This window comes from Camarhynchus parvulus, chromosome 4, assembly GCF_901933205.1.
Source record: "Camarhynchus parvulus chromosome 4, STF_HiC, whole genome shotgun sequence".
Classification (NCBI taxonomy): Eukaryota; Metazoa; Chordata; class Aves; order Passeriformes; family Thraupidae; genus Camarhynchus; species Camarhynchus parvulus.
Genome location: NC_044574.1, coordinates 2,539,684 through 2,562,292, shown reverse-complemented (window position 1 = coordinate 2,562,292; position 22,609 = coordinate 2,539,684). Strand labels below are relative to the sequence as shown.

The window sequence follows — 22,609 nt, the reverse complement described above, 5'->3', positions numbered from 1 at the left end:
ATATCTTGTTTACTGCAGTGCTGTGCATTCAAAATTCTGTTTTTTCTAGTAATTCAAACATCTGTCTGGATGCAGGATGCATTCTAATTAATATGTTCTTGATTGAAGCTTCCTAACAAACTAATCCTGTGACCCAAATCTCCTGCTTTAGAATACATGATTAAACATTATCTTATCAGTGTTATAGAGCAATCCCTGAGTCACCAGAGAGCCACTGCAGACTTCTGACAATTTGTGAAAAGATGTTCTGACAAAAAATATGGGGTACAAAGAGCTTCCAAAGAAACCTTTCCTGGTCTTTGGGAAAATTAAATGAAAACAACTGAAGATCTGGAGAATGAAGAGACAGAAGATAAATTCAAGAAGAAAGGAATGAGGTCACAGATTTAGAAACTATTTTCATCTATCTTCATCTCTCTGGATGACAGTCACAGTCATAATTCTACTGTAATAAACCAAATTTTTTCAAACAAATACAAGTGCACATAAAGCAACATCCTTGCCATCCACATTTCACAGAGCTCACCAGTCCTGAATGCCAAAAAATTCCTCTAATGGCAAATTTTCCTACCAAGTTATATTAGAATTCAGTGGAATCCTTGCCAACAAATTTGGATTTATTACATTAGGATGCAGTGGAATGGCTGCCAACAAAATGGGATTTGTTAGCACTGCTAAAAGAGAGATCAGGACATTGATAATGTAATAACATGGCCTGAACATCTGAGTCTCAGCACTTGAACTGGAAACCAAACCAGTCAAGAGTCACCTGGACTTGGCAAAAACTGGAACGAACCTCAGGTTTTATGCTCCTTTTTCATGTTAGGTTTCAGCTTTAGGGTGCTAACCAGATGATGTGTCTGCATCCAGCTACTGAACATCTCACAAACTCTTAACAAACTCTTTGTTTGCTCAGTAACTTTGGTAGCTCACATGTTTTCCAAGGTATCTGATATTTCATGGAAAGCTGCCTCACATCTGTCTCAGCTTTCTCAGCCCTCAAAGTCTTTTTCCAGCCATAATCTTTGAATCCTCATTCTCCTGCTGTTTCTGACCTCTCATTCATAGGTGTCCCTGTGTTTTATTTACATTTTCAGCCCCATGAAAGCAGGCGCACCAATGTAATCTGGAATTCAGCGGGACTCAACAAACAAATATTGCTGCAAAGCCCTTGTGTCTAGGTGGGATTTTAATTACAAACAAGTGGAGACTCCCTGACTCCCTTCTTTCAGGAAGAAACAGTCCCATTGTTTTAGAGAACTCCATTTCAATGGAATCAGCCTCCTTGGAATCAGCTGCAGCCTTGGGAAGTGAGCACACACAATCTCCTGAGGATAATCTGTTCCACTGATCACCTGCCTAACTGAAGCACCTTCTGAAGGCTCAGAGGAGCAACAATCTGGCACAGACAGACTGAAAGAGCTGGCAATGTCCAGCCTGGGAAAGAGAAGGCTCCAGAAAGATCTCAAAGCCCCTTCCAGTGCCTAAAGGGGCTGCAGGAGAGCTGGAGAGGGACTGGGGACAAGGGATGGAGGGACAGGACACAGGGAATGGTTCCCACTGCCAGAGGGCAGGGATGGATGGGATATTGGGAAGAATTGTTCCCTGTGAGGGTGCTGAGGTTCTGGCACAGGGTGCCCAGAGCAGCTGTGGCTGCCACTGGATCCCTGGAAGTGCCCAAGGCCAGGTTGGACAGGGCTTGGAGCCACCTGGGACAGTGGCAGGTGTCCCTGCCCATGGCACCAAGTTGGAACTACTTTAAGGTCCCTTCAATCTAAACCATTCTATGATCCTGTGATTCTAATTTCTGGAAGATCAGAAGAAAAATGAGAAACTGCCATCACTTTAAAAAAAAAAAAAAGTTGATGTCACCATCACTTGAAGAGTTTGAGATTTTATCTGGGTACAGCAGCTTAGAGCAGGGAAGATCTTCCAAGCCAAATGTCAAACCCCTGCTTTTTTCAGTTAATGACAGAAGGAGGGGAAGAGAAAACAAAAGATCTTAAAGGGGGACAGCTGACAAATTTAACTCTTATAATAGAGGACATGGGTGAATTATTGCTTGCAGAGCACTGACAGCCACAGAGGGAAGGCATTTGTTTAACATAAAACCATGAATTCCGCAAAATATTTGGAATTTGTGATTTACTTGAGTCTTTCAAGTATCCTGTCGAGACAAGAGTTTTCACACTGAGACTTTAGTGCTATTCTACAGCAACACATGGAGTTAAAGGAACAGATATAGTTAGCAGAAAACAAACAGGAAATGAAACAATGACCAAGATAAGAGCATATCAGGAGTCCTCCCCAGAACAATGGGCAAGGCCATTATTTAGGAAAGCCCGACGCCTGTCTCCAGCTGAGCTGGGAGTTTGGAACTCCCCCCTCCTGTTCCCAGCCCGGGGCAGGGCTGTGAGCACACCCTGAGTCAGGCTGAGCCTGAGGCTCCTGCTCTGCTCCCCAGGCAGGGCTCAGCTGCCCCTCAGAGAGCCCATTCGGGTTGTTAAATTGGTAGAAAGTGCGAAAAAAGCCAATAATTTGTTTTAAAATTGTAAAAGTTTAAGTGTAATAAAATAGCTATAAAAATAGTAATTAAAAAATTGAGTAATAATAATATGGCCAATCAGAGTTAGGACAATAAAAGCAAAGAATTATGGACCTCTGGATGCTTCCTGGGCACTAAGCCCCAAAAAGCAGAGCTCTCTAACAAAGGATTAACCCTTAAAAGCAATAGCTTGTTGCATATTCATATATCTCATACATGATGCAAACATCCCCTTCAAACTGAGGATTTTTCTGTTTATTGTCAATTTCCCCCCTTCATCTTGTAAATTGCCTTGGTTCCCTGGAGTCTGGGCCTTCCCAATAAGGAGGCAATAATTCTTTCCTTGGAATCCTGTTGTATCTCCATCCAGAGAGGATAATGAGAAGAATTTCTTGGTTATCTTTTCCATTTCTTGGGTCAGTTACAAAAAAGTCTCTTACATCACATAATTTCCATTTTAATATTATGCTATAGCCTCAAAATTCTATTTACCACGCTACTTAAAAGAAATTAATACAATATAACGTTCCAACATAACACATACAATATTCATTTTAATATTTGTGAAGAGCCAATCATAAAAATTTTCAAAAAAGCTTTCTGGCCAAATGCAGGGGGGGAAATCTGTCTGCTGGATAAGATCAAGTGGGTGTGAGATACCCAGGGATGCAAAATGCACCTGGGGACAGCAGGAGGGAGAGGATGGAGGCAATGGACACATCACCTTCAGATATTGGCCCAAAAGCAACAGAATTCTGGAACTGCTGCAAAATAATCCTTCAAATAGTCTCTGTCTGGAAAGGGAATGGGATGAACAATCAGAGTGATGTGCTAAAGGTTCTCAGAATGTGGGAGAAACACCAGCAGGGAGAGCTCTGTGTGGGATGGAGATAATGGAGAAAAAATAACCTAAAAAAGATTATATGAACATTATGTTTCTAGGTTCTGTTCACGTATTGCTTTTTAAAATTATAAATAACCTAGATGATTTATTTAGATTATATATTATATATTATAAAAATATATTATATCATATATTATATCTATTATATTATACTTTATATATTATATATTATATATTATATATTATATATTATATATTTAGATTACATATCATCTACATATATAACATACCATATTTAATATATAATATACCATATAAAATATACCAGAATTATATATATTATATAATAGTATAAATATAAGTGTTCTATATTATATATTTCAATTACATATATAATATCATATATACTAAATATACTGTAATATATACATATATACTATATGTACTATAATACCATATATACTATATATTTTATATATTAATATTTATTATATATTTTATATAATATTATACTTATATGTGTTATATATTTATATTTATATTATATTTATTTTATATATTTATATAATATGTAATCTAAGTAAATAATCTAAATAAATAATCTAGATTATTTATAATCTAAAAAAGCAACATGTGAACAGAATCAAAGTAAAATAAATATTGGAAAGCCTTGAAATTGTCCCCACACTCTTTGAGGAGAATGGAAAATAAATATCAATATTTGCAAAATCAGCTCAGCTGAGGTGAATGGTGAAACAGTTTAATCCACAATCAGAGCAGCTACAGCTCCAGTAGTTACAGACACCCCTGCCCACAGCAAATGCACATCCTCAAAAATCACAGCAACTGAAGCAGGAGCTGAAAATCTCTGCTGAAAGGTAAGATGCCAAGAAACAGCAGCATGGTAGAAAATAATTTACAGTATAATTTAAGTAGATCAGTTTAAACAGCAACACACTCAGCTGAGACGTGACAGCTTTTTAAAGCCATTTGACATGCCAACCTCCAAATTCCTTTTTCTTGTCAGTTGTGAGGCTTTTTATCCCCAGCAAAGAATGCAGGAATGTTACCATGCAACCCCTTCAAAATCAGATTAGAGAATTCCTTTTAAAAACCAGCTGTAACTCCATTTAAATACTTGTATCAACAGTGGGCCAGTTCTCATCTCGCTGTGAGATCTCCAATGCTGGGTTTAATTTCAGTACAAATATCCATGAATTTGAAGTAAAGCTGTGGAAGTTTATTCTGGTTTTATCTCCCAGCCCAGTTTGAAAGTGAAGTTGAGGTGAGGGAACTGCAATAACTGCAGGCCATTAAAAGCAGCCAAGTGAAACAGAACATGCACTGCCTGTAAAAAACCTCAGTTGTGAGTATCCACTTTCCACACAAGTCAGGAGGATGTAAAACTACATGGGTTTTGTCATCAGAAGCTTGTGTTTGATGACAGATTTAATGCATTTACAACAGTGGCATGCCTGTTTCATGGAAGTTATGCCAGAAATTCTGCAGGCTACAGGAGCCTGGCCAGAGCACACAAGAGTCCCATTGTGGGCGCTGAGAGATCTGGGCAAAGCACAAATCTCCCAACAAAACACACCTCCCATATTTCCATACCACAAGTGCTTATTTATAAAGAGGTATGTTCTTCTGAAGAGAATTAAATCCTCCACACAACACTGAGGATTACACAAAGCAATTCCTCTGCTTTCCTTAAAGCTGGGCCATGTTTTCTGGGACTTTCTGCAGTCTCAGAGTTAATAATAATTAAAAAATGCTGCAGTGTCATCAGTTAACACGTTTTATGGAATTAAATTAGCAGCAAAGGCAGAACCCAAGGAGTTTATCCTGTATGATTAAGTTTCACTGGAAGGCTGACACAGTGACCTCACAGAGCTTCTGGCTGTACAGTTACTACTTAGTCAGAGACTTAACCTCTTAGCCCAGAGAATGCAGGGTCATGTTGTACACTCAACACTGACTAGAAGAGAATGTTATCTACTACAAATTATTATCTACTTCTAAATTTTATAAATTATTATCTATTATAAATTAGCTATTATACATATACCTCTATATATATATATATACTAATATATATATGTCAAAATATGACACAAAATGAATGACACACACATGCTGAGATGTTTAAGGTTAAAAAAGTACATTTATTTCTGGATCTTGATATTTATAGAATTCCAAAAGTGACCATGGATTGGAGGATGAAATTGCTACCTCTCTAACCACACTGGTCAAACTAACAGCCATCAATTCTCTCCTGTTCTAGAAAGGAATGCAAAACAATCATTGTTTATAAGAAAAGTACTTGAGAAACTCCATTACAAAAATGTAAACATTAGAAGGCTTAGAAGAACTTTAGAAGAATAGGGTGACATCTACATATCTATTTATAAATTTTATTCTGTGGTCCAGCAAATGAGCTTTAAGTTCTCTTGCCACATCATTAAAAAACAGAATAAAACCCTAAAAAAACCAGACTGTGGTATCACTTCCTACACAGAGCTTCTTTAGGGCTACATCAGATTTCTGCTATTTAACTGCAACACATTATTTAAAGAATTACTCCTCAGTCCTTTTCTCTAAGCACTCAAGTTTTCACTCATAATTGTATTTTTCCTTTAAGATCTTGACACTGATCATATAATATGAAACAAAGAGTCAATGAAATGGTATTAAAGCAACACAAAACCCCTGTTATTTTCCCACAGCACACTTGCACCCTTATTTCCTGTTGCCCTTTTCTCCCAGTCCCAGAAGAAATAAAGCACTGAAACCACATGAAATTTTAACATTTAACTCCTAACTGCTTCCCAGGTTTTTTGGGCCACTCTTTAAAACTCTTTGCCCCAAAATTAGTAAATAGAATGAAGAATTGTTTAGGGAGAAGAAAGTGTAACATCAGCTGAGAAAACAGCAGCAAGATGTTTTTCTTCTTTCTGAAACTCGTGGTATCTTTATCAGCATAATGAGAACAAAAATTGTAACACTAACCTAAAATGCAGAGGATTCCATCAGGCTGAGATTTGCTGCTCTGTGTCAGAATAGTCTGAATATTTCGGAGGCGGCTGCAGCTGCAAAAAAAAAAAAAAAAAGAGAATTTGTCCTCAAGGTCACTGCTGTGAAATGTCAAACTGGGAGGCTGAAGAGCTGACCCAGCTTTGTTTTCTTTGTTACAGAAAGTAAATGGACACACACTTCAATTTTGGGTTTTTTTTCTTGAGAAATGGACCTTAAATCAAGCCATTCCTGATTATTTTTGCCCACTAAAGATGAAGTCCACAGCACTGAGAGAAGACAGGAATTTTAACTATTCCTTCAACCCATGAGCTCTGTTAATCTCCAACCTGGCAAAAATTGCTGTTCAGGTTTGCTCTCACCTGGTCAGCAGAAATTCCCTTTTCTACCAGAGAAGCAAAAACAAAGTAACATCAAAAGGGACCACGGGTGCACCAATATCCCAACAGGATTTTGGGGAAAAGTTTTGGAACCTCCAGCACCATCAGGAGAATCATTAAGGTTGGAAAAGACCTCCAAGATCACCAATTCAAGCATTAAAGAGAAATAAAACAATGTCAAGTATTGCTGAGAATTTTTACCATCAAAATTAATCATTTATTATATAAATTTTACTTCAGCTGTCCAATATGTATCTTTAAACCAGACAAAAATTCCATCTGCAACAGCCAGATATTTTTTAATAATCCAAGTGAATAGTTCATTACATAAATTTTAATTCAGTTGCCCAACATGCATCTTTCAGCTACAACAGCCACACAGACAGCAACACAATTTGTGCTTCCAGGCAACATTCTGGGAGTTTGTTTAAATACAGATAAAAGACAAGAAATTTCACTGTTGATATTAGTGAATGGGATTTCTTGTTTATAGACTTGTTTATATGAGCTGTTCAGCTCCAGGAAACAAATGTCTCTCACAGAAACACTCAAACAGAGCTAAATTTATGAGCAGTTCAAACAAACAATAAAGTAAGGTCAAATATTTCTATTTTCAGCATTACTTTAGCCAAGTAAAAAAGCAAATAGGTCTTTTCAGCAGTACTACAATTATTATGCTCTACTTTTTCTGAAAGAAATGTACATGAAAGGTTTCCATTATGGCAAATCTGAATGAAATTCAAACATCAATGATAAAGGACAGACAACACTTCATTTGGAGATATTTCCATGGGAAGCACAAAGTCACTGCAATCTCAAGCATTAATTTTATCCCTTTTTAGGTCAAATGTTTCAGTTCTGAATCCCTCAATTGTTCTTTTTAGCTGGAATATTTCAATTTATATTAAATGGATTGATGGATAGATGGATGGATGGATGATGGATGGATGGATGGATGGATGGATGGATGGATGGATGGATGGATGGATGGATGGATGGATGGATGGATGGATGGAGGGATGGAGGGATGGAGGGATGGATGGATGGAGGGATGGAGGGATGGATATTTTGATCTACTCTTAGATAAGGAAACAGAAATTAAAGCCACTGATGACAGCAAAGATTCATCAGGTACAATCAGATGTTTGCCCACATGGGCAATGGCAGGAAATCCATGCTGAACTTTATGCTGCACATTTAAACAACTACTGATTATTCATTCTTTCAAACCTCACCTAAACCTGAATCTCACAGCTACACAAAATTAAGGTTTTGCATCTTTTTCTGGAAAATTTCCATCCCATCATTAAACAGGAGCCCAGAGCAGCTGGCTGACAGATGATTCACTCCAAGCTATTCAGAGCTCATCTTTTTATACTTCCCATATCACAAGACAGAGAGCAGAAAAAAAATCCCCAGACTCTTCACTGTGGGCACAAACTGGACTTATTTCATTTGTTGGTATGGAAACAGCAACACAAATTACACAAGCCCACAGTTATTTGAGGAGCAGCTGCAGGATTGCTGGAGCCTCTGTGAAAAAAAAACCAAAAACATGAAAGCAACTTTTCATTCTTGACCTGCCTGCAAAGGAATTTATCCCATGATTTCTGAGAGGATCTGAAGGACAAATTAGAAGAACTGGGAGAAAAAGCATGTCCAAGGACTTCTGCACTGACACAGCAAGCAACTCCCTGAGTGATTTTTAATAAAACATTTTTCATATCAGAGGATGCATGTTCCTGTTCCTGCTCAAAGTGAGGAAAGAAACAGTCAACAGGAAAAATGCTGAGGGCACAAGGAGGAGATTTTCCTTCAGCTCCTCAAAAACAAGACACAGTAATTCTTCTGCTACTCGTGTCAACTGGGAAGGCAAATTTAATTCTCCAGACAAAAACAGGTTTTTAAGGATCTGTAACATTTTTAGAACTTCTTACGCATCATAAACAGAGCAGCAATACACATCTTGATTTTCCCACTATTTTTCCCCTCCCTGTACTGATCACTTATTAAAAAATGGTTAGAACTCAATTTGACAAAGAATAATTATGGAAACTCACAGGGAAAGACTTCTTCCATTTTATTGAAAAACATTTCCTATGAAACAAGGTTAGCTATTCCTAAGATATTTAAAATTTAATTTCAAAGGCTTCCACACAAGAATGACCTAAAAAAACACATTTGTCATTTAGAAGAAGTAGTGCTATGAGACTGTGCAAGAAGAGCAGAGCAGAGAAAAGCAAAATAAATGAGGTTTTTGTCTTCTTGAGCTCTGGGGAAGTATTTTCTGATCAGTTCAAGTGCTGGGTAGAAAAAGGGAAGAAGAATTGGGGGAGGAGAATCCTCACAGGTTGGGCATTTCCTTCCTTATTTTAACTTTTTAGGTTAGCAATTTACTCTCATCAAATTACTTTCATTATTTTTCAAATAAATTATAACTTTGGTGCAGCCCTTAAAAATACCTAAAGATCTCAGATGAAGCTGCTAAAACATTTCTGCCAGGTAAATCTGGATGTCAGTGCTATGTGTCCTGACATAAAATGTGAAAGCACAGAGCAAATTATACATTCATTATTTCACAGTAAAAAGTTATGTCCAATAAAGATATTTCATTTTTAATATTAAACAGATATTTAGCAGAATATTTTTCCTTGCCTTATTTAAGAAATAAGAGAATGAGAGAATTCTTTGCAAAAGCTCCTTCACAGAAAAATTTTCAACGTCATTTCAAGTGTGGATAAATCATGATATTCAAAGGCTGACACCAAACACAGAAGACTTGTGTGCCTGAAGAAAGATGCCATTCAGAAATAGGGCAGAGAATAATTAGAATTCTCACAACATGCTTTTAAACAATACAGGCTAAACTGTGTATAAAGTCAGAGAGGGGAAAATAAAGGCATTTTCTTGGATTTCACATTAAACAGTCATCTGCCAAAAACAAAAAGACTGTCCTGGGAACAAAAATCCATGACTTTTCCCATCTCCAAAACAAGCACTGCTTTTCATTTTGCTCCAGCAGCACAAATTCAAACAGAAACAACAACCAACCTCCACACCAACCTGTGGGCCTTGGGATGCTGCCCTGGAAGTTGTGGCTCTGGATCCACCACCATCTACATAACCACAGTTAAACCTAAATAACCTGCTGCTAAAACAAAAAAAATATAGGTGTGTTGGGAAACATGCTCTTAAGGAAGCTCCAAAATCCTGAATTCCAACAAGATTTGGGCAAGACAAGAGCTGGAAGTTATTTAAGCACCTATGAGGCAACTTCTGGAGCAGGTAAGAAGTTGAAATAGGTGAAGTGGGAATTTTTGCACCACTTTTGAGCAGAAGCTGGGATTTCCCTGTGGGTTTAAGGCGAGATAAAATCTCCTGGTGCTGCAAGGGACAGTCTCAGCCTCCTCACCCCCTTTCTGTCTGCGCTAACGATCTGGAAGCCATGTGTCAGGTCAGATCAGCTTATGGATCCAAACAACCTCCAGCCCAGGAATTAAAAAGAAAATAATGCTTTCAAACAGCAGCAAGCTGACCTGACTGCTGATTGAGGCAGGTCAAAAAGCAAAGCCACGTTTTGGGGCGACAGCTGGCAATAAAGTGTGCTTGGGCCAATTAAGGAACTGTACCTTGAGGTACTTGATATTCCACTAATCTTGGACTAGATCCAGAAAAAAAAAAGGGGGAGATAATTGACAATCATTAACTTCTAAGAATTAGTGCTCATCTGTTCACGTCTTCACACTAATTATGCAAAGTACATCGCTTTACAACAGGCAGCCTGTCACAGCTTGGTAACAGACACGGCGCTGCAAGGCACGTCTGTTGGCAAATAAAGAGAATATTAACAACTGTGCCTTTCTCAATCACAAAGAACAAATCCATTTCCTCAAGAAAGCCACATGGTGCTTGAATTTCCATCTTGTTTCTTCTCCCACAATGCTTTTTCCCCTGGCTGCTGGCTGGATTTAACCCGAGTGCAAGCTGCCTTTTCTTGACGTGGTAATCCAGAACTGAGGCAGCATCGTCAGCATTGACCCCTGTTGGAATCCTGGATGCTGAGAATTTTAAATTTCTGTGCTGAAAGGCACAGACCCACAAGAAAATATTGTATTTAATGTAAGACCATGGAGAAGGCTTCCAAAAATTGACTGATAGTACTGGGATTATGGGTGTGTAGTTTGATTAGAAGCATGTAATATATAATATAGAAGTGTGTAATATATAATTAATAGATAATAGATAATGTGTAATACATAATATATAATATATATAATATATAATATATAATATATAATATATAATATATAATATATAATATATAATATATAATATATAATATATAATATATAATATATAATATATAATATATAATATATAATATATAATATATAATATATAATAACAGGGTGGAAAACTTAGAGTTTAAGGTTTTAGAATATAGTAATATATATAAAAAAAAGATGGAGGTTTTAGGGCAGTGGCTGCTTGTTCTTCCTCACCTTCATCTTCATGAGTTGGGTGGTATTTTGCAATTGAACAGAAAAATCCACATTGCGGGACATGAGTGATTAGTTACAGGGTCAAAAATCAAAATAATTTAGGTGTCATTTCTTAATTGGATAGTTTAGCCTTAAAAGACCTTTAACAAAAGACAGTTAGCCATTTTGTGCCTTGTTAGGTGAATGCTGTAGAAGTCAGGACTTGTAATACAAATAAGAAATAATAAATCTAAGCCTGAGCACAAAATACCATCTGAAGTGCCTTCCTTGACAGAGGAAGAAAAAGAAACTGAGAATCCCCAGATTGGGATTCCTGTTGGATTCCCAATTCCCAGAGGATTCCCACAGTCTGGCAGGGGTGGATTCCCAATTCCCAGTGATTTCCCAATTCCCAGAAGATTCCCAATTCCCAGCGGATTCCCAAAGCCTGGCAGGGGTGGATTCCCAATTCCTGGTGGATCTCCAAAGGATTCCCAATTCCCAGTGATTTCCCAATTCCCAGAAGATTCCCACAGCCTGGCAGGGGTGGATTCCCAATTCCTGGTGGATTCCCAGTTCCCAGCGGATTCCCAGTTCCCAGAGGATTCCCACAGCCTGGCAGGGGTGGATTCTAAATTCCTGGTGGATTCCCAGAGGATTCCCACAGCCTGGCAGGGGTGGATTCTCAATTCCTGGTGGATTCCCAATTCCCAGTGGATTCCCACAGCCTGGCAGGGGTGGATTCTCAATTCCTGGTGGATTCCCAGTTCCCAGTGGATTCCCACAGCCTGGCAGGGGTGGATTCTCAATTCCTGGTGGATTCCCAATTCCCAGTGGATTCCCACAGCCTGGCAGGGGTGGATTCTCAATTCCTGGTGGATTCCCAATTCCCAGTGGATTCCCACAGCCTGGCTGTGTTTCATTGTGTCCAATTCAGCTGACAAAGGCTGGCATTTCGCTGCTTTCCCTGTGTTTCATCTTGGCAGATGTTTTGCTCCTCCCCCACAAAGGCTTGGCAGCACTAAAAACCCCCATGTGGCCGAGGCTGGATGGATGGCAGGGAAAATCAGAGATATCCCCACATTAGAAAAAATCCTCACCTCGAATAGATCCTACCAAAGTCAATGGTTTTACCATTAACAGCCCAATTAACCATAAACAAATAAATAAAATAGAATGATAAATTACAGGGTTTTTTCCCCCCCACTCACTTCTTGTTAACTCGCTGTTGTGAACATCTGTTTCCATTTTAGTCCTTGAAAAATCAAGTTTATATTTCTTGGGTCTCTTGTTGACCTTATGATTTCTATCAGAAATGTTTGCTTGTATTAAGAGTCCAGGATTTTCCTGGATTTCCCAGTCTGACATTATCCCCATCTCACTGTAGCTGTGAAAACAGACACCAGAAGCCAGACTAAGCTAAAGACTCTCAGAATTTCATTGATTTCAAAATAACTCTTTCACTGCTTGGTACTCATAAAAGACAACATTCACCCACATTAAAATAGACGTCAATTTTCCACCTATTTTGCAAATTTCTCTACACAGGGAGAGAAATTTGCATTGGGATATTGACTATAAACAGGAGATCCAGTAATTTTTTAGGAACAGTCAGAAAAAAATGGACATAGATAAATAAATGTTAACTTTGTGTGCATTTTCAGGACCAAATCATGATCTTAAGTGGACAGGAATATTCAATTCTGTAATCCAGAGACCTCAAAGCACATGGGAACAACTCTGAATCTCTCCTTACCAAACATCTGGAACTGCCTGATGTCATTCTGCACAATCACAAACTTTTTGAGGATATTTACTAAATTATGGGTTGCCCATCAGTCAGACCCTCAGCCTTGATGTTCTCTCTCCTTAACAGGCTGATTTACAAAAACCATCTCTGTATTTTCATTTTCTTATGTTGCAGCACATTATGAAGAGCATCAACTATTCCCTTCCAAAAATATTATCAGCTGAGAAAATGACAACAATTGAAAAAGTGACAAAGAGCAGCAGCTCCAGGGTGATTATTCTGCCATCACTCACTCTGATTAAAAGGACAGAGCACTGCCTGGCATTTGGGCAGAAATCAAGTTGATTTTCAGTGCTTCAAGACTAAATTCACCTTCAGGGCTCATTCCTGGGCCAGAACTTCTGCAGCCACGTGGCCACAAAGCTCCAAATCAGATGCTGAGATGATCACAAAGGGAGAATTCCAGCTGAAAGGTCCACACCATAGCTCTGCTCCTCTCCCTAGCAAATTTCCCTTCTTCCTCTCTATTCCCATCAATCAAATGGTTTCACACCCCTCACTTCTCACTGTAGCAGACCCTGAGAATTCTTATTTCCCTAAGGTGGCAGAAAATCATCCATATTCAAGGAATGGGGGTTGTTTCTCTTTTTTTCCTCCTGTACTGCAAGTTAAATTAGCTCTCTCTTTGCATTGCTAAAATACAGCACATTCCTTAAAAAAAAAAAAATAATTCCAGTGCAACTGTGCTCTTACAAAATCCTGAACCTCAGCATAATTACATAAGGAACACACAGGGACAGAAAAATTTGTTCATCTGGCATCACAGACAAGTCCCCTACAAAAACTGGTTGGGAAACCACAACAACTCTTTGGTCCTGTGCTCCCAAATACCCCATTCATGGAAAAAAAAAAAAGCCAAATATTTAACCACCATGTGATTAACAACAGACCAGGAGAATGTTAAGCACAGAAAAAGAGACAACAGAAAAATTAACCCAAGGACTCATTTTGCATTTCCCCACAAGGACATGTGGTGAGAACTCATCTGTATTATGTTACCAGCATGGATAATGAATAATGAGGATTTGCTTACTCTGTTTTACATAAAGGTAATTCAGGTTGGGTGGGGGTGCAGAGTGCTCTGAAATAGAAAAAAATTGATTTTCTGATGCAGGTATTTAAAACAAGTAGGAGTTTTGTTCAGAAATGCCTGTATTCCCAAGGAAAACACTCATTCCCCACCAAACACAGGCACATGAAAGATGACATCACCTCCCAAAAAGACTTCCCCTTTTTTGGGCAGCACTCCTCTCTTACTTAAGGGATTTTTTCTTTCTATTTCCAAACCCATTCTTTACTTGTTACAATGCTGAGGGTCGCCAGCTCCCAAGGTGCCACATGGCAGACCAAACCACTCAAGTATGTGGAAGAACTCCAGGAATTATCTCTGGCCCTTTCTCTAGTCTTTATATAGTCTGAAGAATTTTTCCATTCCTGTTTGGGAACTCGGGGGCGGAGGGGGAGGGTAACAGATTGTTTTGTTTTAAGTTATTTTTATTAACTGCCTGCTATCTGCTGACTGCCCGGGAAATTAATTGCAAACACTGGCCTCCATCTGGCCTGACAATAAAAAAAAATTTAAAAAAGAACAGCACAAGAATGAATGTTAAGGAGGAAAAAAAATTAACAGATGACATGGCTCCTACAAATGCACCAAATTACAGTTGCTGGCTGCATCTCCCAGTGGAGCTCAAAAGCTTGCAGATGTTCAGAGAGTCTGAATGTTCTCATGACAACTCTAAAACAGGGTCTCAGATTACAAAAATCACTCAGGAAGAGGAAGGCTTGAGTGGAAACCATTTTCTCTTTCAGCTTTTTTTTTTTTTAACCATCTTGGCATTTCGTTACCCATCATGAATTTTTAGATATTTTACAGCTCTAAAAACATACCAAGCTCTTTCCAAATAATTAATATTAATTTATTCAGTGGAAAAATTATTTGAAAAGGTCACTTTTCCTTCTGCCTTATTTTCAATTCAGAAAGGGAGAGAGGGAACATAACCAGCCGTGTTCACGTGTTTCAAGCAAGCAGAGCAACCTCCATTTCTCTCTTCTCTCACTGCAGAATTCCTCATTTCACTGGCAAATCATCCAAAAAGTGAAAATGCTTTTGTTCCCTTCTTGTACTTAAGATAAAAAGCTGTTTGTTTGGTTTTTAATTGAAAATCTGCAGCAAGCACAGAGCCAGGTAGCTTGGCCAAGCGTTTGTCTGCGATTCACGTGCAAGGTCTCCCTTCCCTGATTATCTGGCTTCCCACTGCTGAATACTTCCATGTATTGTGCTGGAACTATTGAAAGCATCAAGCACTTCAGTTCCTGGGTTGTCCTTTGTGGTACCATAAAACAGAATCATGGAATCATTTCGGCTGGAAAAGCTCTCCAAGACCATCGAGTCCGGCTGTTACCGCAGCACTGCCAAAGCCACCATTAAACCTCGTCACTTAGCACCACAAAAATGGATTTAACTGCTTTTTAAATATCTGACCACTCTAAGACTGGCCTGAGCAGCCTGTTCCAGTGCTGGACAATCCTCCCAGCAGAGAAATATTTCTTAATATCCAGCCTAAACCTCTCCTGGCACACCTTGAGGCCGTTTCCTCTATTCAAACCATTTAGATAATGGGCTGCAGCATCATACACATGGGTGCACCTGAAGTCTCCAAAAGGAAACAGAGCTCCCGAGGATACCTGAGCTGACACCTGAGCTCCCACAGAGCCAATGCCACCATCTCACATGTCCCCACACCCCAGCTCCTGTCAAGCCCTACCCAACATATTTTCAGAGCTCAGGAAATTTTATTACCTTTGTATCCACAAACCCCCCACACAAACACAACCTCTTCTTTCTCTCCATAATCCCTCAGCCCCTCCCAAACCTCAGCTATTCCTACACTAAAATTCACTTCTCCTGCCTTTCACAAGCCTTTTTTTTTTTTCTTTTATTGCCAAGATAGCTCATGCTGACCCCTTCGAAATCAGTCTCAGGTTTATCCGCTACAGAAACACAACCCCAAAGCCACTCTGTGCACACCAGCCCTGCTCCAAGCCCCCTGTGATGTCCTGCTGCTCCTCACCCACACATCCTCCTCCTCCAGCAGGATTCTGCCTGTGACAATCCCTCCATCCACAAGGTCACATCAGGCCCCTGTCTGCCGTCCTATACCTCCCTCCCGACAGCCACCTGCCAAATCTACCTGTCCCCATCATGGCCAGTCCTTCCCTTCTCGTTCCCAACCCCTCACATGCTGCTCCAGCCCCCCAAATCCCTTTCATGATCCCAAATCCGACCGCAACACCCGCACAGCTCAGTGCCGCCAAACCTCTCATGAATGTCCCATCCCTTCTGTCCCACCCCCATCCTTCCCAGAACACCTTCAAGAGGTGTTAAACCCTATCGTACCCCAAATCATCACCCTCAGCTCTGCGAACACCCCAAATTCTTCCATATCAAACCCCTCAAGACCCCATCCTAAGGTTTAAAACCCCTCCCCATCCCCTCTATTCCAGCGCCTCCAAAGCGCTGCGCCCCCCGTCCCTCGCACCCCAACGCCCCCAAACCGGCGTTTAACGCTATTTCCTCCACGAGCAGGGCCACGGCTGTGAAAATCCCAGCTGCTCGCACACCAAATTCCTTCTAAATTCACCAAAACCCTCCAGATCGCCCCTTCAGCGCCCCTCCAACACACCCCCCCACCCCGCATACCCCCTCCCCACCCCACACCCCCTTCAGCGCAGCCCTGCCGCTGGCTGTCACCCCTCTCCTCGCCTTCCCCGCTGTCCCCTCCGGTACCTGACGAAGGGCCCCGGGGCTCGGGGCCGAGGCCGGTGTCGCGGGGGCGGCGGGAGGAGCGCGGAGCGGCCGCACAGCGCCATGGCGACCGCGATGCGCCCGAGCGACGGGGCGGCTCCGCCACTGCGGCCCTGCGCCCCGCCCCGCGCCGCGCGCACCACGCGGCCCGGGGGTGGGAAGGATATGGCACACCCGCACCGCTCCCTCCGTTCCCAGATTTTCTGTCCGCGTAGGATTTATCCTGAGTTCTTATCTCCTCTCGCAGGAAGTGCGGTTGGGATTTCTCGGATAGAGGCCCTAGCTGGGAGTAAACATAGCGGGGATGAGGTTGTTCCCCCCTCTAGCAGGAATGGGCTCTTCCAAGTCCAGCCCCCTGCTCACACACCCCTCACGCCCCCCCCGCTCGCTCTTGGGCGCGTCCAGCCCCCACAGCTGCTGATGTCCCCCCCACGATGGGGCGTGAGCTCGTCCGATGGCAGGGAGGGGGGACAAGGGACCCCTGAGAGACCCCCTGAGACCCCGGGAAGGGGAGACAAGGGACCCCCTGAGACCCCCTGAGACCCCGGGAAGGGGAGACAAGGGACCCCCTGAGACCCCCTGAGACCCCGGGGAGGGGGACAAGGGACCCCTGAGAGACACCCTCAGAGCCCGGGGAGGGGGGCAAGGGACCCCCTGAGACCCCGGGGAGGGGGGACAAGGGACCCCTGAGAGACCCCCTCAGAGCCCGGGGAGGGGACAAGGGACCCCCTGAGACCCCGGGGAATGGGGACAAGGGACCCCTGAGACCCCGGGGTGGGGTGACAAGGAACCCCTGAGACCCCCTGAGACCGCGGGGAGGGGACAAGGAACCCCTGAGACCCCGGAGAATGGGAACAAGGGACCCCCGAGACCCCCTCAGAGCCCGGGAAGGGGACAAGGGACCCCTGAGACCCCCTGAGATCCCGGGGAGGGGAACAAGGGACCCCTGAGACCCCCTGAGACCCCCTGAGACCCCGTGGAGGGGGACAAGGGATCCCTGAGACCCCCTGAAGCCCTTGGGGTGGGGTGACACAGAGCCCCCCAAGAATGGGTGACACAAAACCCTCCAGGGAAGGGTGACACAGAACCGCGAGGAGCAGGGGGACACAGAGACCCCCAACATCCTGCAGAGCCCTGGGGGATGGTGTGTCCTGGAGCTCCCCAGAGTGATGTACCCTGGTGTCCCCAAAGTATTGTCCCCAAAAACACCCTACAACACACAGACATGCCCTGGATCCCCCCAGCATTGCACCCCCCATGGGACCCCTCCCCAGCTGTCGTTCCCTATAAAACACCACAGTCCCATCTGGGCACCCTTCTGGGGTGTCACCAGCATCCCACATGGTCCTTTTTGTGTTATCCCCAAAAAATAACCCCCCCTTTCCAACCAGCACCCCTCTGTGTGCTAATACCAGCACAACCACCCTTACAGGCACCCTTTATTCTCTTCAGACCAGAAATTAAAGGAGTTTTTCCTGCTCTGCCCAGAGATCCCAGCCTTGCTGGCCTCTGTCACCCTTTCCCCAGTCTTTCCTATTTTTTTTGATGTGTCACCATTGCCAAACAACTGAGCCAGCACCCCCAGCTCCCAGGGAGCAGGAGCAGGGATTTTGGGTCCTGCACAGAAAACCTGCAAGGATCTATAAAGGACTGAGGTCATCACAACTCAGGGAAGGATCTGGAGCCAGGCTTTGAGGGGCACATGGCTGGAAATCTGTTAATCCCACAACCCTCAGCTGAGGGGAGCACATCCTGCTCCTCCTGCATGCTCCTGCCTCACCACGCAGCCCTGGGGGAAGGACTGGAGGTTGAGTAAGCATCAAGGAAAGCTGAATTTGCTGTGGAGGCTCTCATTCCCCCCCAGAACGTTAATCCCCATCCCCCAGTGCTAATCTGTGACCAGCTCCCTGCACCATTAATCCCCCCAGCTCCTCATCCCTGGTGGAGAGTGGGATAACACCCCTCGTCTGCATCTTATTTTAATTACACCACTATTTGCCAGCAGCGGTGTAAAGCCCCAAATCTGCAGCTTTGGAGTGTGATGGAAACATGGGGCTGCCTGGAGCAAGCTCCTTTTCCCTTCCCAAAGGATCCCAATCCAGTGGGGAACACTCAGGGGCTCTCACTCCCACCTCACTTTTAACCTGGTGCAGGTGAGAACACGTTCCAAAGTGCTATTTCCTTTTTTCCCCAAAAACCAAATTGGACTTTGCTCAGTGCCACGGAGCAAAGACAAGATAAATAAATATTCTGGGCCATGGCCCAGCTGCCCTGCAGCCACTGGGAAGCATTTTAGCTGCCCTTGATAAAATTCTGATGGTTCCACGTACAGACAAGTCCCCACAGCACAGGTTGTGCTGACAAGGAGCGGGCACCATCCCAATCCCAATTTCTTCCTGTTTTTTGAGCCCCTGAACACACTTTGAGCTTGCTAAGGCAGCATCACCAACAGGAGCCGAAGGCCTGGAAGCAAAAGTGGATAGAATTGCTAAAAACCCTTTGCTTCCCTCTAGAAAGATCCTGAAATGCATCCCTCCTGCTTCTCCTGTCCTTTGCTGAGTGGGACAGTGTCCTGCAGAGCTCCTGCTGGTTGTCCCATGCCAGTCCATGAACCACCAGCTTCCAGAAGCCTTCCCCGAGCCCCCTCTACATCCAACACCCACATAAGGAAGGAGACAGGTCCTTACAGCACATCCTTTCCCTGCAACATCTGAGTGCTGTGTTGGCTCCTTCCATCTCCTCTCTTCCATCTCCTCTTCCATGAGCCTGCCCAGGCACTCCAAAGCCCCAGGAACACATCAAGGCTATGGCGGGAGAGGAGAGGGAGAAGGGATATTCCCAGGATGGTATTTCGGAACATTTTGCCCCCAAAACTCTTCTGGCCAACAAGAGGAGATATTTCACACCACTGCTGTGGCCTGCAGCCTCGTATCTCCCTTGGGATGACAAATCAGGCCAACAACCTGGAAAACACCCAACAGAGAGGCCAGGCTTCCTGGAGAAGGAGTGAGGTGAGGTGGAAGGGGAAAGAAGGTGACATCAGCTATTGTTCCTGCTCTCCAGCTTCCTGAGCTTCCCTATCCCACTATTGTTGCACGTTTTGAGGGCTGCAGAAGCTGAATGAAACACACAACAATTCCCAGAGAGGGGAAGAGGGGTGGCAGAGTGGTTTGGAAAGAGGGGGAAAGCTGCTGCTGATGTTCCTTGGTGGGTCTTCCTGACCTAGATGTTGTCCAAAAGCAAACAGCAGATGTGGGTTGAGTCTGCTCGTGTGGGCTGGTAGGGCTGATCCTTGCTGTGTTTTCAGCTTGAGTACCTCAGGGTTGGCATCTCCCCATGGAGACAGCTGCCTGCACACCCTCCTCCCTGGATATCTGTTTATTTTTAGTAAATCCCTGCTGGGGAAAACAATTCTGTACGCACAGAGAGGCCAAAATTAGCTGTTCACCCTGAGATGTGCACCTGGAGAGGTTCTTTATTCCCCCATCCATGAGGAATGCCTAAACTTCCCACCCTGGGCTGATGGTTGCTCAGTGAGGCTGGAGGCTAAACTTTATTTAAAAATTGATTGGTACATCCCATGCCACAACCCTTCCCCATGGAAAACGTTGGCTGCTGGGAATGTGGACTGTGGGATGGCTTTGACGTCCTGGTGCACACTAGGGAACTATCCATGAGCCATCCTGCAGGACTTCCCAGGATGGTGGAACCCCAGGAAGATCTGTCTCCATCCCTGATGGGCAAAGGCAACCCAGAAATAACCCCAGAGTCAGCAGCTCCAAATAAATCCAAACAGAAAAGCTTTATGACTCACAAATCCCATTTTCAGCCTCCTAAGAGCCAAGGATCCATCCTTTAGCGCTTTCAATTTGCATTTTCCTTATCCCTCTGTAGCATCAAGGAGTTTTTTCCTACTGCAACAGCACTTTTAAGAAAATAATTCCAATTTCTTGGAGAGAAAACATGAATTGTGCTCTGCTTGCATGGTAAACAAACAAGGTAGTCCCTTGCTGTGCTTTGTAAGAACTGTTTTTCTTCCTTTTTGCTCAGATTTATGGGATCCTGTTGTATTTATGGGATGCCATGAATGTTTCAGAGGAGTCCACCCTCCAAACAATGGATGTTCATTCAGAGAATGGACTTGCTGCATACAGAGCTCTTACTGAAAAATTTATGAATAGCTTGAGAAAGGAATAAAATGAGACTGTTCGAAAAGTTACCCACTTTTACCTGGGCAGGGAAAATTAAGTAATAAATTATGATGGCTATAAAAAGCCTCCTACTCCATCTATCCAAGTTCTTCAGGCTACAAAATCTTCATTCTTCTCTAGTGCTATTTTAGGAGGAGAGATATTAAAATTTCCTCTGCCCTGAAATTATTGTTTTATTCTTACCACAAAAAAAAAAGCAGCCCCCAGGTCAAAGAAAACAAAAGGGTGAGTTACTTCAACAAGCTGAGATCTGCTTGTTTATACCACCCTGAATCTGGCACCACACACCCATCAAACACAGGGTGGAGATGCAGGAGGTGATGGAGACACAACACACCAAGATCCTGCAAGCACAGGAAACATCTCAGAAAAATAGCAGTGCTGACCCTGAGTTACCCAGACTTGTTTTTTTATAGCCACTGCTCTTCGTAAATGAAGAGTTTGGCTAAGAAATAGAGGTGGGTGAGGGTGACCAGGAAATGGAAAGGATTTTTCGGATGTTCTGTTTGCAAACTGGTTCCATGCAAGGAGGGAATTTGGTGCTGGTGGAGGTCACTGCTGAAGTTCTTTTTGGCTTTTCCAACAGTGGACAAAGCAAAGAGATGTTTGCTGCCTGATGGGAGAACAAATCACTGCCCCTGAGAATAATTTGATGGCATGGCTTCTTCATTTCAACATGTTTTGGGACATCTCCAGGTGCTATAGGATCATGGAATAATTTGGGTTAGAAGGGACTTGAAGACCATCTTGTTTGGCCATATCAGATTTACCAGCGTGGCATTTGGTCTGCAAAAAATCAGGAAATTGCTGTCTGGAGGGGTGTGCTGGTTTCTCTTCCCTGACACTCTGGATGCTCTGCAAAGGTTCTTCAAAAGAAGGAACAGTCTGGATACAGTTTAGGATCAGAGGGAAATTCAGGTTGGAAGGAACCTCAGGATGTCTCTACTCCAACATCCTGCTCAAAGCAGGGTCACCCATGAGGTCAGACCAGGTTGGTCTGAGCTGTTTTCAGTTTGCTCCTGAAACCATCCAAGGATGGAGACACTGAAACCTCCCCTGGGACCCTCCCTGGCACACCAAACCTCAAAGATCTCACTGGGATCAGCTCCTCTCCCACTGCTTGCCCAAAACCTCCACCTAGCCACCCTCAGCATTCCAGGTGTGTGGCCACCACCTCCTGGACTCATCTTTTTTCCCACTTTTTGAGCCTCAGATGAGCAGCGGAAGCCAGGCCCCAGAGCATTTGCTGTGTGGCCTCCTGTGCATCTCCTTATCTCCAGGAACAGCTTCCCACCTCTCCCATCCCGCTTCCTCCAGAGCTCCCTGCATTGTGTTCCCTTCCAGGAGCCTCCTCTCAACGCTGCCTGAGGAGACACTGCTTAAAACCTGATTTAAGCCAGCAGCACCAGATTTTGCAGCTCCCTCTCAAGTCTCTGCCTGTTGGCCTGGAGAGAGGCTACGACTTCAGGCAGTGCAGCACCTTCAAAGGCTGGATGT

At 43.2% G+C, this 22,609-nt stretch overlaps 1 protein-coding gene across 1 annotated transcript in view; it reads right to left on the bottom strand.

Annotated features, from left to right (window-relative positions):
• C4H20orf194 (chromosome 4 C20orf194 homolog) overlaps positions 1–17,006 on the bottom strand; it is a 74,226-nt gene extending 57,220 nt beyond the window's left edge. Inside the window, exons 1-2 of the mRNA XM_030948458.1 lie at positions 16,884–17,006; positions 6,399–6,478 (exon numbers count right to left, since the gene is read on the bottom strand). Coding sequence (XP_030804318.1) covers positions 6,399–6,478; positions 16,884–16,966 — 163 coding nt within the window. The 5' untranslated portion in view covers positions 16,967–17,006. The remainder of the gene's footprint in view (positions 1–6,398; positions 6,479–16,883) is intronic.
• Between the last annotated feature and the right edge of the window lie 5,603 nt (positions 17,007–22,609).